Raw genomic sequence first — 15,940 nt, 5'->3', positions numbered from 1 at the left:
AGTATGAATGCAGAAGTGTGCATGTCTAGACCCTAGTGCAAGGGTTAATTATATTAATTGTATGTGTGTCTTCATTCAAGTGACCGCATAGCAAGAAGAGGAAAGGAACTCACTGACCTAAAGATAAGGTGTCAAGAAGTTGAAGAACAGGGCTAGATCCATAGCCAAATACTCATGGCTAAAATTCCTGAATTTCATAAGTTTCTTGTTTTCCTTATGGTTTGTGAGGACTGAGACAAAATAATTGGGCAAAAGATCCCAAACAGTATCCATTCCTRAATGGTATAAAATGCAAGTTCAAAATCAGTTCATCATTGCTGGTCACACACAACCCAGGAGATTTGATGAGGACTCGATGGGAAGCGTCTCTTGTCCTTTGTGTTGTGTGCACATGATCCTGGCCAGGCTCCTTGGGCACTCAAAGTCTTGGCGCTTGTGAGCAGTTGGTGCAAGAGCGCAAGTGAATGAATCCGAGAGAATGTGTGTGCRTAAAAATCAAATTTAATTTTTTTTAAAAAAAAACAGATATCATCTTCCCTATCTATAAGGTTTGGCGTTGAGTTTAATTACCATGATTAGGTTTTTCCCTCTCCAGGAGATGAGAAGATCTAAATAGCTGTTGCAATAGGTTCTCCTGCTGTCCGTGGGTTTAGGGCTGAAAGTCTTTCCATGTCATTTGGGTCATAATGTGACCTCAGAAAATCTCAGAGATAATCTAAAATATATATAATGAAGCTCTTGCTACAAGCACTTTTTTATGACTTTAGCCTGAACTTAACAACATTACTTGTCAGAATACTACTTTGGGGAAGTTATTTAATTCCTGGCAGCTAGCAATTGGAAAAGGAGCTCTTTTTTCACCAGACAAGGAAAATGCTCTGTTACTCTATTTCTTTTAAGTAATGTTTTATTGCAAACAGTTTTTCAATCTTATCTTCTTGCCTCTGCAAAAAGAGAGAGTGAAAAAATCTCTTCTGTTAAGATGTAATCTCTTATGCAAGAGGAACACAGTAATCCATTTTGTATTGACAATTAATATATTTTAGAATAAAAGTGATATTTAGTTGTAAGTTGTAAACTGAGTCTAGTAGGAACAGGTTTTGAAAGACGAATCTGAAGCCAGAGTGGTGGGTGGAAGGAAGATTAGCTGTGGTGGTCTCCCTGCGGTGTTTTGTGTTGCTGGGAGATGGGGTTGGAGTATCAGGTGGATGCTCCTTCCCTTTCCTTGCTCTAGGCACTGCAGTATGTTACCAGACAGCGAATTTTGTTGTGGAAAGGAGAAAGAGCTTCACCCTTCTCGCTTGACTTGCTTCTGTGTCGAATGCTGCACTGTGTCAGAAATAACGCGAGGGTTTCCCTTTCTAGAAAAAGAACAACAAAGTTGGTTGTAGAAATGCTGCTAATCTGAAGCTCTTGCTTGAAGGCCATGGTCCCCCAGTGTTCCTTGGCTGGGCGCGTTGGCCTTAGCCCTCAGTTTTCATGGGAAGCACCGCGCTTACTTGAGGAATCTGTTTTAATTCTTTTTAGCGCTGTAGCTTGAGTATGAGTTGCTTCAAAAAAGTTCTGTGCTACTGATGCATGTAGCTTTGGATGTGTTTTAGCTGCTGCAAATGGAACAAATTATGGAACCGAAGTTGGGTAGCGTTAAAGAGCTTCTCTGGATAGCTTCTCTAAGTGGTTGGTGAGGCTGTTCAACCTAGCTGTTCAGTCTGTGAAGTAGAGAAGAACGCTTTGCAATGTTTAACTAAGGCAGCATCATGCTTTCTTCTTTCCCTTTGAAACCTGATCAGGATGAGCGCAGTCCTCTGTAGGGTGTGTTTAAGGATTGTGTGGTTAGTCTCCAGTGCCGCAAGCAGCGTGACTGAACTAAGCTCTGGATCCTAGCTTGTGCAGTTATGCAGAAATCCCTATCGCCAGTTGCTTTCTTCATAACACCTGGTACATATGGGATGTGATGCATGTATTCAGTGTATCAAGGCATTGCAGTTGACCTGTGTCTGGCATGCAAAATAAAGTGGTCATAAGTACCAGTTACGTTAATACTGCGTCTGTTCCAGGGAAGTGATGTTGTTCTCAGATTGTCTGTCTCCCAGTGCTTTGACATTCTCTCTCTTTTCTCATTGCTGCCATCAGTTTTGGCTCTGTCAGTACACTTGTTGCAGCTTGGGTTCAAATACCAAGTATACAGGAAACAATGAGGGCAAACACCCTCACTTTTCTGAGCTTTTTTGAGCCTAAAATGATCAAAATGCCATCTAGATTAGAAGAGACTGGTATAACCATCAGGTAGGGTTGCTTCTTTGGGGATTGATAGAAGCAGATGCATAGACCATGGTTTCAAGCTTAAGTAAATGTCTTTGCATGTGGGGTGATCACATTATATAGTGTGTGGATAGAGCACACCATTTTTTTTTWATTTAAATTTTTTGTATTTATTTTTTTCCTCTCTAGGTATCACATGGAATGCCTTAATCCACCTCTGAGTGAGGTCCCTGTAGACGAATGGTTCTGTCCAGCCTGTGCCCCCATGGGTATCAGTGCTGCTGCAGGTAAGGGTTTGGTGTTGTCCAGTCAAAGTAGATATTTTTCTCCTGATTTAGATCACATGAAGCAGCTGGTTGATCTATTTTAAAACAGTTGTTTTGATAGACACCATCTCCTCAACTTACTGACTGAGAAGGGGATCTTGTTTACTAAAATTTTGATCCACAATTACAAAATGTGGAGTTTCTTCGTGTAAGCATTCTTTAACCTTCCTGAGGCTAGCCCAAAAGCATAATGAAACAGCATTGTATTATGTTAGAAGGAACCTATTAGTATCCTGACCTTGGATTGCCAGGGTAGCAGCAACTTTTGATACTTAGAAAATCTTCTTTCTGGGTAACAGTCTAAAGCAGTGGTGCCGGCATCTCTTTTCATTCTCTCTTAAGAGAGAATTTCTGCATTTGGAGGTGATTGGCTTAAGAAAGGGAATCTTCTTGTCTGGATTCTTTCACGTGTAGAAAGGCGGATGACCCAGGCATCTTTTCTTTCAAGATACAGATCATGTGAGCGAAGAAGAGGTTGCTGCCCTTATGGCTGATGTTATTCCTACCACTAGTAGACTACGCCCTCACGTCCGAACCCGAGCTATAGCCAGGACTCGGCAAAGCGAACGAGTTAGGGCAACGGTGAACAGGAACCGGATAACAACTGCGCAACAAATTCAGGTATTTGAAAGTATTTGTTTAACGAGCCTTTGAAAGAGCCTTGTGGAAGAGCCGAAACAAGTCCCCAGTTTAAATAGCTAAGCAGTCTGAGTGTTGACTGTCCAAGGTAAAATGGTTAGTAGTTTATTGAGGCATAGCACAAGTGGCTGTGCAGCAGGTRACCAAGACTCTCTAATTTGACAATTGCAGTACCTTCCCCTCTTAATCTGCATTTTTACTGCCTCAGTCATGAGCAAAACTTTATTCCTATTTCCAGAGGATGTTAATTTGCTGTTTGTGCACTACTGCTAGATTTTAGCATGCTTTTTTAAGAAGACAAAGCCTGTTTATTTGATATCTGTGTACTTGCTTGTCTGTCCTCCTGCCCCCTTTCCAACAACAGTTTAACCTGTTGGCTAGCTTCAGCCAAATTGGAGAGAGAAAAATAATATTTTTAAGGCTTCTGTATTTGTGCAAATCTGCATCTGATATAGGAGAGACACAAATTCACATGCCCTCACTGATGTTGCAATGTGGATTCAATCACATTAATAGGTACCAGAGAAAACTACACAAGGAAGTACCCCCAAATACCCAGCCTCCAAGAAATTCTTTTACTCGTGGAACCGTTTACTGAAAAAGTAGGAACAACTCGGATGGCATTGGCTGGGGTAATTGGGATCCTTTAGGTAACAGTCGGTGCGCTGCAAAACAGAAGCTTTCAAACTTGGGAGTCTCCTGTCTAGTCTGCCCTTTGGCTTTAGCCACAGTACTCTACCCTTCATTTGCGTTAATATTAAAAGCCTTAATTCTCACAGGAATTGACTGTGACTTACTGTAAAAGCAGAACCTGTAAATAACCTCTCTAGGACTAGTAATACGTTAACAGCTTCTYCATGTTGCTGTTGAATTTACTAGGAACGCTCAAAATACTGAAAGCTCTGAAAGCATGCTTGACATAAGGGAAAACTGAGGATGGTCAAGGATGGGCACAAGTTGCCTGTAGAGATTTTGGAATCTCTGTCCTTGGTGATTTTCAAGACCTGCCAGGAGAAAGTCTTTAGCGACTTTGAATTCAGTGTTGATCCAGCTTTGACTAAGGAGTTGGACCTCCTGAGCTGCAGTCCTCAGGGACACCCTGAGGTCCTGTCCAAACTCCATGATTCTATGGAAATAAGCTTTTTTTCATCTGACAATAACATATGCAACTTGGCTTGATTATATAAAAGTGGGTTTTTTTGTTTTTTTTTTCCAAAAGTAGGAAACTGTAGAAAAGACAGAGAAGGGAAGAGTGGATAAAACTAAATGTTTCTTCAGGTCATTCAGTTGGCTGTGGATTTCCAGTTGGGTGTGGTGCAAAGGCTGTAGTAGGGTGGGCAAGACTGGGAGAAGATTGAGTTTGAGGTGAGAGGTCAGTTGGATTAAACTTTCCCTTAATTTCCGGTTGTAAAGGTTGGGTGAGAAAGAAACACAAAATGCATTTAAGATCTGTTAAGTGCCTCAACTTCATGCCCAACTTTTTTTATATTCTGCAACTTTGGGAAGAAAAATTAAAAGTAAATAAAGACAGGCATATGGGAAGCAAAATAAAATGCTGAAATCTGGCAGGGGGGTGGGGGGGAGGAGGAAGGACCTATTCTGTTATTATCTTACCTTCCTGCCATCTGGAAAGAATAGTAGACTGTTCATTAGCTCTCCAGATTCTACCTGTTGAATTTCTCATCAAAACCATTATAACAGGAGGAGGGAAATTTGTAGCAAATCTAGAATGATCTTAACTGATCTTAACTGAAGCAGTAAATACAGTCTGAAATTTGTTCCATGAATGAAGATGTGGCTTGCCTGAAGTTTTTAGCGTGACCTTTTTGAATAATTTTAGGACTTCCCCAGAGTGTGTTAGTAGTCCTTAAATTCATTACCTCCTCCATGGCGGAGGTCATCTTATTTGGATATGATCCCCTATCTCCAAACCTAGAGCTCTTTACCTCAAGTTTAAAAGAATTAATAAAATAGGAAAACTCAATGGTTTGATGCGTTCTTGTTAAGCAATTGCATCTAAGTTGTCAGGGCTGTATGCTTAAGAAAATCGCAGTGGCAGAGCGTTCTTTGAGGTGAAAGRCTTGCGAGGTAACTGCTAGTGCTTTTCTTTCTCTCCCTGCCTGTTCTAGAAATACAGTGTGTAGCCGTCTCCCTGCAGATGAGAGAGGTGGTGCCCGGGGACTTTACCGTTGCATAGTAGTGCGAGCCTGGGTGCCAAGTACTTCCCATTCAAGAAGCCATTCCCAGCTCCACTTCTCAATCTGCAGAGATTATTACAAACTATACCTAGAAAGGTACTATTACTTATTCACTTTGTCTTTAAATAAAGGCACATTTTATTCTAGTTCATGCTTTGAGTTGACTGAAGCTTAATTCTGCTGGTTAAAAAGGAGAGCTTAAGCTGTTGTCCTCAAAGCATACAGAGATGCTGACTTCAGATTCTTGGAAAGCTCTAGTATTCAGAAGGTGGAGGGTTTGTTTTGTAATTCATGTGTTATTCTGTACATGCCTAAAATAGCAGTGGTTACCTAGACGTACTATTTTAGGCCTTTCTAGGAAAATAAGTATTTTTGACTAGACTAATGTTCAGGGCTTTCCTTGTTTCATCCTGTCCTCCTCCAAATCAAAGAAGCTTACATAGAATCCGTTGGCACCTGCAATACTTTAAAACAGTGTCCTGATAAAAACAGCTTAGTAAAAATAGTTTGGAGCTAAGAGCGAAGCCTAGTGAAATTGCTGCCATGTTAAGATGAGTTGAAACATTTCTGCTGACATGTTCCGTTTTCATCCATTTTGCAGTTTGATGCTTGTTTGCCACCATGAGATGCTTTAAAGCAGGTTTCCCCCAGTTTTTGTGTCATTATATATAATCTGATGCATGTGCTTCTGTAGAAAGGAAGCACAGTGAATGGTCTGTATCATCAGAAGCATCTTGGCATCTACTCCACTCATAGGAAACTTATCAACACCGGATGCATGGTAGTTGCTTGAATAAAAGGGGTAGAAGAAACACTTTATGAATGTGTTTGATATAAGCATGTCACTTAACCTAGCTGTTTAGAGAGGACTACTCTTACCCCTTTCCAAGGAAAGGAAATTGTGCTATGTCGGCTCAGCCAAGGAGGCTTTGAGTTCACCTCCTGAGCCTGGTGCTTCAGGGCTCCGTACGCTTCAAATGCGTTTAACTGTGTTAAATGTGGCTGATCCCATGTCAACCCCCAGAGGAAAGAAGAGTTTGAACCTTGTAGGAGCAGCCCCTGATTACCGCAGTTAAGTGACCCACTGAAGTGGGGGCTCACGGCTACCATGGCAGTGAGATCCATGAGGCGCATGTCTGAAGCACCACTGCTAGTGGTACAGCCTCTGGGCAATTCCACAGCTCATTAGGGTAAACGCAACCTAAAGAATGAGGTGCTTAAGGTGGGGGACCCATATCCTTTTGGCTTTTTTGTCTTTGCCTCTATTGGCCTTGCTGCTTGAGGAGCCAGAGGTTATTTGGGTGGGTTTGGGAAGACTCTGCTGTGTGAATGTGTGGGATTGCTCTCATTAAAAAGAATCTGAGTTAGACTAGCCCTGATCCGTAGTGCTGAGTGAGCCTGAAAAGCAAGGTCAGATTCTGCTTAATGTGACAGTCAGTAGGTGAGAAAAGTGACCTAACTGCTTAACTGGCACCTTGGTTTGTGTTGAAAGATGTCATGGGCACTTTTTATTTGAATCCAAAATCCATTTTTCATCAAATGCTTTTATAATTATCTTGAAGCTGATCTTTACCGGTAACATGTAACTTCTGTTCCCACATGCAGCAYGTGCCGAGGTACCTCATGTCCTCTCTTCTGGATGAAACAATTGAGGCAGTCGTAGCAGGCCTAAACACAGCCATCTACCAGCGACCTCTTACACCGCGAGCTCCAAGGCGGAAAAGAAAAACGGGTAAGGGCATCAGAAGCCTTCTGTAGATCCCATCTGCGAAAATAAAAGCTTTGGAAAGGAAAGCTCAAGTCCTACTAAATAGTCTAAGCAGCTGTAGCCTGCCACACCTCTGCAGCTACACAGATATGCCACGTGTATTTTCTTCTCTTTCCAAGAAATATGTGTGTTCAGTTTAAAGGTCACTTTTAAATTAATGTTGATGATTTCAGTTGTTCTGCTATGCTGTGTTGTACTGTTGCAGCACACTGTAGATACCTCTGTTTGAGCTGCTTTGTGTGCAATGGGGACATGAAAAAGGGAGTGCAGGGTAAAATGCAGTGCCAGCACTCAGCCAGGTACTTGGTTGCCTTTGTCCCATCAGGTAGGAGGAAGAAAGTAGCAGGCAAAAAAAGAATTCCGACAAAATCTTCTGTTGGGAAGAAGAGTTCAGGAACACAGCTGAAGAGACGCAAGCGTCTGGTGAAGAAGAGAAGGGGGAAAAAGATGAGAATAAGATCACATGTGAGTTTCTGCCGCTATCAGAATCTCTTCCATTATTCAGCCATATGATCTACAAAAGCAGTATTGCGTGGGATTCAGTGGGAAAATACTGTTTTATAATGATAACAAGATTACCTCTTTCTGTGGGAGTATGTGCAGGTCCGTAAAGACATTCTACATGGGAATAAATTATGACTTCCAAGCAGGCCTGCTGGGTTCGCTGACAAAACCTGTCATCTCAACTGCAGGGATCACTCTGTAAAGTGTGTCCTTCAGGCTTTGTGTTATGTTTCCGCCATTAAACTCTAGTGTTTACTTGATGTTGATACAAACTCGGTTACACTTGCCACCGCTTCCTCCTATTTGTTTTAATAGGCTATGGATACTTGTGTCTGTGGTGTTGCAAACCCAGTTAATTAGTTATGAGGGCTGTCAAAATCCCTCTTCAGCTGTGGATAGTGTTCTCGTTTGAACTCCACCGAGTACTCTGCACCAGCTTGACTTTTGTCTTGACCTACCTGAACTAAAGGATACTTCCTTAAGTCTAGTATGTGCAGTCTCTGTAGGAAGTGACATGCAGATTATGATTGGAAGTTTAATAAATACTTTGAAACAAAAATATAAAATAACTGCACACCACTTCTGCTACAGGATGCTGCAGATCAGAGTTGATAATAACCTGATCACTGTACTTTGGTTAACTATAGAATTTGGAGCTTTAAACACAGGATGTGCATCTACTCTAACATGCTTCCCAATCTCAGCCAGTGAACTATGCAGATAAGCCAAAATTGAAGTTAAAATAGTGCTTCCAAACTGCCATAGTTTCTCGGGGCTGTTTCTCTAATGGCATTTTTGCACTCATAGACCATTATAATATACTGTACTTTTGATATTGACAGAAGCTTGTTTTGCAATATGTAGATACAAATAACCTAATGTCTTTATCTGTGCAGGTAAAAAATGAGGTTACTACTCGCTCCCGTATCGCAAGAACTCTGGGTCTTGGTAGACCCATGTGTGGAGCCTCAATTCCTTCTGTATACAAAGCAACGGAGCCCTCGCTTGGTCTTATGAGAGCAGATATCGGTGCAGCTTCTCTGTCCGTGTTTGGAGATCCCTATGAATTGGATCCTTACGAAAGGTAAAATAGCTTCAGATTATGTTTGAGGACCTGATAATTTCACAAGCATCAGTGTGTTTGTGTGTGCAGGTAGGTATATTCATATCTTTTTGAATATTTGAAACCTGGCTATTGTGAGGTTTAGGAAGCTGATGTATTGGGTTATATTTTGGAAAAGAGGTTGTGGATTATTGCAAGTAGTGTAAACCTCGGATCTGAAGACAACTTTGGATACGCAACTCGCAATAATCTATTGGCCTATTTGTTTTTTTTCTTCCCTTCTCAGCCCTCTTTAAAGAGGTTTGCCAAAATGATAAGCCTCATAGAAAACTTAGCCAAGGTTTTCATGAGGTTATTCAAAGGCCAGAATCTGAAGGAGTCAATCTTAATTGGTTATTACTTACTAGTTTTAACTGAAGATAGCCAGCATTTTTGGTATACGGTGTACAGTAACTTAATGTAGAATTCAGTAGACCTCTAGAATCTTCCATGCTTCTCTCCTTCCCCTTCTTCCCTTTTCCAGATACTTTGAGGTGAAATCCTACTATGTCATAGTCTTTACTCTTAAGCCCTAGATCTTGGAAGGGGGAAGCTGAGGAGAGGGATCTGAAGTTAGTGTTGTCAAAGTTCAGTTTTCCCACTAAATAAACTGGTTTGGCTGTCTTTTAGAAGGACGCTGCCCATTTAATGTTTAAAAAAAAAAAATTTACATTTGAATCTAAATTACTGTCCTATTAGCCACAGAAAGCAAATATATTGGAGAAGTCATCTTATGTATATATTGTAATAAAACAAGTAATACTTTAACCATATCTGTTCTGTTGATCTTACCTATTCCATACATTTGACATGAAAAAACTCACGTGTTTGTGTTTTGATTTGTTTTACCCACAGTAACGAAGAGGTTCCAGCAAATCCAGATTCACCAGTGAGCGCTAAAAGGAGAGTTCTCTCGCAGTCAGCGCTGAGGTCTCATCGTCCTGTAGCTAGACCCATTTCTGTAGGACTTSCCAGGTAAAACAAAAAACAAAAAAACAAACAAACAAAAAAACCTTTCAAGTGAAGTGTTTCTTGTTTTGTTTGTTTGTGTTTTTTAATTGTGTAATTACCCTAACAAAAAAGCAACCTAAGTGATCATCCTGGTTTAATTTTTTTCTTGCCCTGAGCACTTTGAAGGAGTGAGGGGGGGTATAGGTATATAAATCACTGTAATATTTCGTGCAAGAATTGCTCTTTATGTTGAAGGACCCACACTTTTTCTTCTTTAATAGCTCTAATTCTTGCATTGAAATTTCAGATTCATCTTTCCACCGTAACCCTGGTTCTTTTCACTTAGCTTGTGATTTTAAACATACCAGTGGAGTTACTAAGAAATCCCTAGGCTCATTAACTTTTAAAAACCAGCTTGTTTGTTTGAGAGGGCAGGGGAATCTAGTTACGCGCTCATTTTGTGCTCTGCAGTGCCAGTTATTGGCCTGCCCTGAGTAGTAGGGTGCAATTGCCTGCACATCCAGAGGAGGAAATGAGGGATGTACTCACATCACCCAATTCCTCTGCCATTTGGAGCTCTGAAAATCGAGAGATGACTCTCTGCTTTGAACCCTCAGTTTAACGACTGCTTTGCTGTCTGACCGGTGTCTGCCTGTGTGCGAATCGCACGCCCCGGCACTGGCTGGGGGGCGTTAYGGGACCGGGTGCGTTATGTTGCAGCTGAAGGAGGCTCCGGCCGGAGCACGTAGCGAGGCAGTGATGGGCCTCTCTGGGCCTGGGCCATGGGATGCAGCACGGAGGAGTGGGACATGGGGAGCAGAAGCATGGTGAGGAGAAAAGGGAGAGGAAAAATGACCGGAGCAAGTACAAACTGAGTCACAGAAAACTGCAAGGCAAGGGGAACCAAAGAGCTAGGAGAAATGGAGAGCTCGACTTAAATGATTAAAGGGTGTGAGATCTACATGGCTGTCCTCTGATGTATCTGGCTTACAGTGAAGACTTGTTTATCAGGATTAAAATAGTATATTTCTATGATAACTTTGAATATTCCTCTGCTTTTCCCGTCTCTATCCTGACAGAAGCCTTTCAGGAAGATTTCCTTCTCCTCTGAGGTAGCTTGGATAGCATGGTTTTCAGAAGGCAGAACTATTTAGCTGAAATCCGGTTTTTTAGAGTTATGATTTGCCTGGAATATAGTGAATTTCTCTGTCTGGTCTGGGAGGCCAGTGTTTTTACCTGTCCCATTCTGTCTTTCTGTTGTATGCTATTACAGGTTTCTGGTGTAAATTCTGTTTGGAAAGCTTGCTTTGTTGTCATCCAGAAATGAAGCACAGCTCCCTGGAAGACCTGAGTCTACTGGTCCCTTAATATATCAGAACCTTTTGGAAGTTGTTTTAAAAAACATCAACACACAAACAAACAAAAACTAAAAAGAAAAGTTTGGGTGGTATTTCCCCCCCCCCTTTTTTTTTGTCTTTATAAACTTGGTCCATAAAATAGGAATCACAGTAAAATGATGTTTCAAGAACAGAGAAATTACAGTTATAAACCATTTCTTAAGACTGAGTAATGTGTGAAGGGGAGTTTGTGCTGCCCCATGTGGGGGAGCACTGCTGTTGTTTTTCAGTGTAGTTCCTCCTGTGCTATGCTCTTAAGTACCTACCAGTAGGCATCTATGGGAATTCTAACAATTGATGCTAAACGTTGGTTTAAGTTTCATCAATTTTTTTTTTTAATAGCAGTGTAGGTCTGAGGAATAGACTTGTGATCCTGACTGGGTGGGAAGAAGAGAGACAGCTGGGATGCAGCAGTTCAGCACTGTGAAGTGCTGAACAACAGCTAATGCTTCCAAAATGAACCTTAAACACGCTGGAAAGTTAATCTTGCTATGTAACACAATGAGCATTGCCCTTAAATAAGATGAGAAACATTTGCTTACCAAAGGTTCCTGGTGCAATTACGTGCTTTCCTATTCTGTGGTGTTCCTGCAGGAAATAACTAAATGCTTCAACTTCTGCTTATCGGAGGGAGGTGGGAGCTGGATGACACTAATGAAGCCGAAATTATAAGTGAACTTCCCTGGCTGACTTCTGTTTCTGCCCTTGATGGTTGATTTTGGTTTCTTTTTAATGTAACGTGTGTGTATAGAACAAGTGCTGTAAGAGTAAAGGAAATGTAACCCCTCTGAAACATGCAGAAGCAGTGTACCTGCCCTGAGTCCTGATCAAGAAGCAGAAGCTGCCCCTGTGCCTGACCTGCTGGGAAGTATCCTGTCTGGACAGAGCTTCCTCATGATGAGTAGTTCAGATGTGGTCATCAACAGAGATGGCTCACTGACGGCGAAGAAGGCAGGTAAGGGTTTGGTACTTCTGTCGTACCGTAACTACTCTGCTTGTATTATTCACATCTGCCCCTGTCCCACAGGCTGTGTAGTTTCAAACACATGGATAGTCTTACTGAGCGTTTGGATACATTGGATAGGAGCACTCGATACCACCAGTACTCCAAGTGATAAGATTCTTATGTGCTCTGAAATAGTGTTGCTTGTTTCTGTTTTAATTGCAGAGCTGCAGTGTTATTGAAGGATCTTGTTTTTAATAGGTAGTTTTCTGCCTTCAAAAAAACTGCACTGTAGTTTTATCCTTTGCTATAATAAGTGGAGGGTTAGACAGAGCAGAGGTATCTTAGTACCCAGTTCCTCTGGCATTTCTCCTGCATTGCTTCCTTGCCTGTGAACTGTACTTTGATTTGAAGAGTGGTGATAAGGACCTTGGCAAGATGTTTCTTTTCAAAAGATATGGCTCTAGAATACATGTTAGCATCTTCAGCTCTGTCTTCCCTTGGAATGGTCTTATTTGGAAAGAATCCCTTCAAATTAAAACTTCAAGCACTGTGCTTAAAATAAGCGCCCATAGCATCCTCTGTTACACTGTCCACAGTAGTTTTTATGRTCCGGCGACTGTGAGCTAATAAACATGAATCTAGTGACATCTACGGAACAGGATAATTTGTTTCCTAAATATTAATGTTTACCTCAAAGATGCAGTTGTCTGGCATTAAACATTGAGTGGCTGACCAGAATAATAACTATTGACTGTTGTCTTACTGTGTAGTATGTCTGCAAGCCAAAGTGGAACTTAAAAGAAGTATAGAGTTAATCATTTTTAATGTTGGGGAAAACTGACTGAATGTGTATTGAACAGCTTAATTGTTCTCTTGTATGACATAGCTCCGCTTCCTAGAAAATCAACAAGTGACTCCAGAGTGGATGATGGTTCAGGACATAACCTTCAACCAAGTGCAGTGTACTCAGGGACCACAGCAAGCAGCTCTGTTGCTGGACCTTCGTCTTCCTTGGGGACGAATCCTCAAACCAGACCCACCTCATCGAGCTTGTTTTCATCACCTTCACCCTCATTGAGCAAGACTGAGCCTGCAACAAACCCTGCACAGGCTACATCAGAAAAGGCAACTGTCAGATCAGAATATTCAGTGATGCCCAGATCTGTTCAAACTCACAGTATGCCTAGTCTGAGTAGGCATGGCTCCAAGTCAGATGAAATGCCCAGATTTAATGGAAACTCTAAATGCTTTGCACCCTCTGACACGTCTTCAAAGACCCCGAGCTGTAACTTGAAATCTGGTTCAAAAGCTGTAAATGTGAGGCAGCCGTTAAAACCACCTCCTAAGAGAATTGATATCTTTGAGCTTCCCAGGATACCAAAGATTAAAAAGGAAACCAGCAGCAAGCACGTGGAACCAGATCCTGCAGGAAGCCAAAGCTGTGACATCCCTAGCTCCTGTATAACCCAGCTGACTGGCAAAGAGGGCGCTAATCAGCCGGGTAAGGGTAGCAAGGTGGAGAGTCAGAAGTCAAATGCCAAGGAATCTCAGCAACAAATGCGTACGAGTGGGGTATCTTTTTCTACCAATACAGGCATGTATAGCAGTTCATCACTACTGGGCACTTCGAGGGGCAAAGGCCCAAGCTCTTTTGAGAGTTTTAAAATTAATATTCCTGGAAACGCAGGGCATTCGAGCGGACTGTCTAACCCAGGATTTTGTAACACCTTCCGCCCTGTTGACGACAAAGTGCAGCAGAAGGAGAGTTCTTCACCTCTTTTCTCTGTTAAGAAAAAACAGGTCAAAAGTGAAATATATGATCCCTTTGAGCCAACAGGGTCAGACTCAAGTTCAGCAAACAGCAGTCCTGAAAGGCTTGGCTCAGGGATCCCGCTGACTAATATTACCAGGACTATTTCCATTGAAAATCCAAAAGTTCAAACGTTTCAAACTGTCCGTCGTTTTACCCCTTACACAGTAGAAAATATATTTGGGTCTGGGGCTGAATCTGATGTACCATCTAGTAATGCAGAGTCTCATGATGATGTGACAGTAGAAAGTAGGATTGTAGAACAGATCTCTGATACAGAGGAACAAGAAAATATGGATGAGGAAGATCATCTAAGCAGTCCTTGCACTTCATCTGCTGTTAAGCAAATTTCTAATGCAGAACCTTTAAAGGAGGAAAGCAAAGAGGGCCCTAATGCATTCTTTAACGCTGAAGAATTGATTAGATCTAATATTAATGTGAAGCTAGAACCAGCTAGTCCATCAAAGAATGATGGGCAGCAAAAAGTCCAAAAAATAGAACAGGCAGAGAGGCGATCACGTTCCAGATCCTGTTCAAACTCCAGTTCCCGAAGCAAGAAGAAGACGAAAAGGAAAAAGGCACTTGTCAAAGAGCATAAGAGATCCCGATCGGGATCTAGGGATAGAGCACGCTCAAGGGACCGAAGCTCCAGGTCCACCTCTTGGTCAAGTGCAGAAGAGCATAGCAAAACACACATGTCGAAACCCAAGAGCAGGAGGTCTTCTACTGACCGTTCTAGTAGTCATGAGCGATCTAAAAAAAAGAAAATGAAGAATAAAACCAGGGATAAAAAGGCAAAAACTTCCTGGTCTAGGGAGAGAAGGAAATCTAGGTCATGTTCAGGGAGCCCTGGAAGTACTTCAGAGTTTTATGAAAATAGGAAAAAGAAAAGACGGTCTCGATCAAGATCAAGACGGAGGGAGCGTTCCCGATCGAATAGTATTGAGAGGACTAAGAGGCGGAAACATAGGAGGGACAAAAGCTATGAGAGATACGACAAAGATAGTAGCTTGAGGTCCAGAGAGAGAAAGAGATCAAGATCCAGGTCTCGGGAGAGGAGAAAGTGGAGGTCTCGGTCTCGCTCTGCATCTCGGTCTCGGGAGCACAAAAGCACCAAGTCAAAGGAGAAGAGACCAAGATCGAGATCACGTTCCAAAGAAAGAAAACACAAATCAAAAGAGACCTCACTTCTTCCTCCCCCAGAAGAGGATCAAATGCCTCCAGCAGAAAATGTATCCAGGTGCCTGGAGCAGCCCCATTCCTTCAAACAAGAGCCTAAGRAGGAGCTAGCACTAGAACAGATTTCCATAACCATCCAACCAAACATCAAACTTGAGGAGGAAATACAGGCTGCGATCCCAGTACAGCTGAGGGAACCCCAAGAGAGTATAAAGGTGGAACAGATCTGTGAGGACGTGAGAAATGAAATTGCATTCCCTGTGCCAGAGAACATGAGCATTTCTCTTCCAGTTGGCAGTGTGGATTCTTTAGCTGAAAAGGAATTAATGAATAATAGTGATTCAGCAGCGCTTGGTAGCTGTAGCAATACAAACCTCGAGATTACAGTTAAAATAGAAAACACTGCTCTGTGTGCATCTCTGATGGAACCACCTCAGAAGAAGGAAGTTACCATGCAAGCTCGGACTGAGGCTGCACCAATTCAAAGCTCATCCAAAAGTGAAATAACAGACTGTGTGAAAGATGTTAACAATGAGTGCCTTGTGTCAAATGAAAAAGCCAGCAATTTCAATAAGCCTGAACTGGAGGTGGTACCTCAGAGTCCTGTGTTGAAATCTAAAGCACCAGTGAAAAGGGTTACCTGGAACCTTCAGGAGGAAGAAAGCGGTGCGTTGTCTGCCGGAAAAGCTCCTAGTAAGTCTGTCTTGGTCTTTGGGAAAACAAATAGCAGGTGAAGCAGGCTGTGTGAGGGTTGGAGTCTAGGTGCCTGACTAAATGTGGCTGTAGTGTAATAGGTTACTCTGTCATCTGAGCTGGGTTGACACTGGGCCTTCGCAGTCCTGAAAGCCTGTGTTTTGC

The 15,940-nt window shown here is 42.1% G+C and overlaps 1 protein-coding gene across 3 annotated transcripts in view; it reads left to right on the top strand.

Moving 5' to 3' along the window:
- The window catches only part of PHRF1 (PHD and ring finger domains 1), a 33,017-nt gene that overhangs the window by 13,249 nt on the left and 3,828 nt on the right, over positions 1-15,940 (top strand). For all 3 annotated transcript variants that reach the window (XM_026059087.1, XM_026059085.1, XM_026059086.1), the window contains exons 7-14: positions 2,452-2,549; positions 3,037-3,209; positions 7,031-7,157; positions 7,519-7,658; positions 8,594-8,781; positions 9,655-9,774; positions 11,948-12,102; positions 12,980-15,775. In XM_026059087.1, the coding sequence (XP_025914872.1) occupies positions 2,452-2,549; positions 3,037-3,209; positions 7,031-7,157; positions 7,519-7,658; positions 8,594-8,781; positions 9,655-9,774; positions 11,948-12,102; positions 12,980-15,775 (3,797 nt within the window). The remainder of the gene's footprint in view (positions 1-2,451; positions 2,550-3,036; positions 3,210-7,030; positions 7,158-7,518; positions 7,659-8,593; positions 8,782-9,654; positions 9,775-11,947; positions 12,103-12,979; positions 15,776-15,940) is intronic.

This window comes from Apteryx rowi, unplaced genomic scaffold, assembly GCF_003343035.1.
Source record: "Apteryx rowi isolate R43461 unplaced genomic scaffold, aptRow1 scaffold_152, whole genome shotgun sequence".
Lineage (NCBI taxonomy): Eukaryota > Metazoa > Chordata > Aves > Apterygiformes > Apterygidae > Apteryx > Apteryx rowi.
The sequence above is the reverse complement of the archived record's forward strand: the minus strand, read 5'-3'. Positions and strand labels throughout refer to the sequence as shown.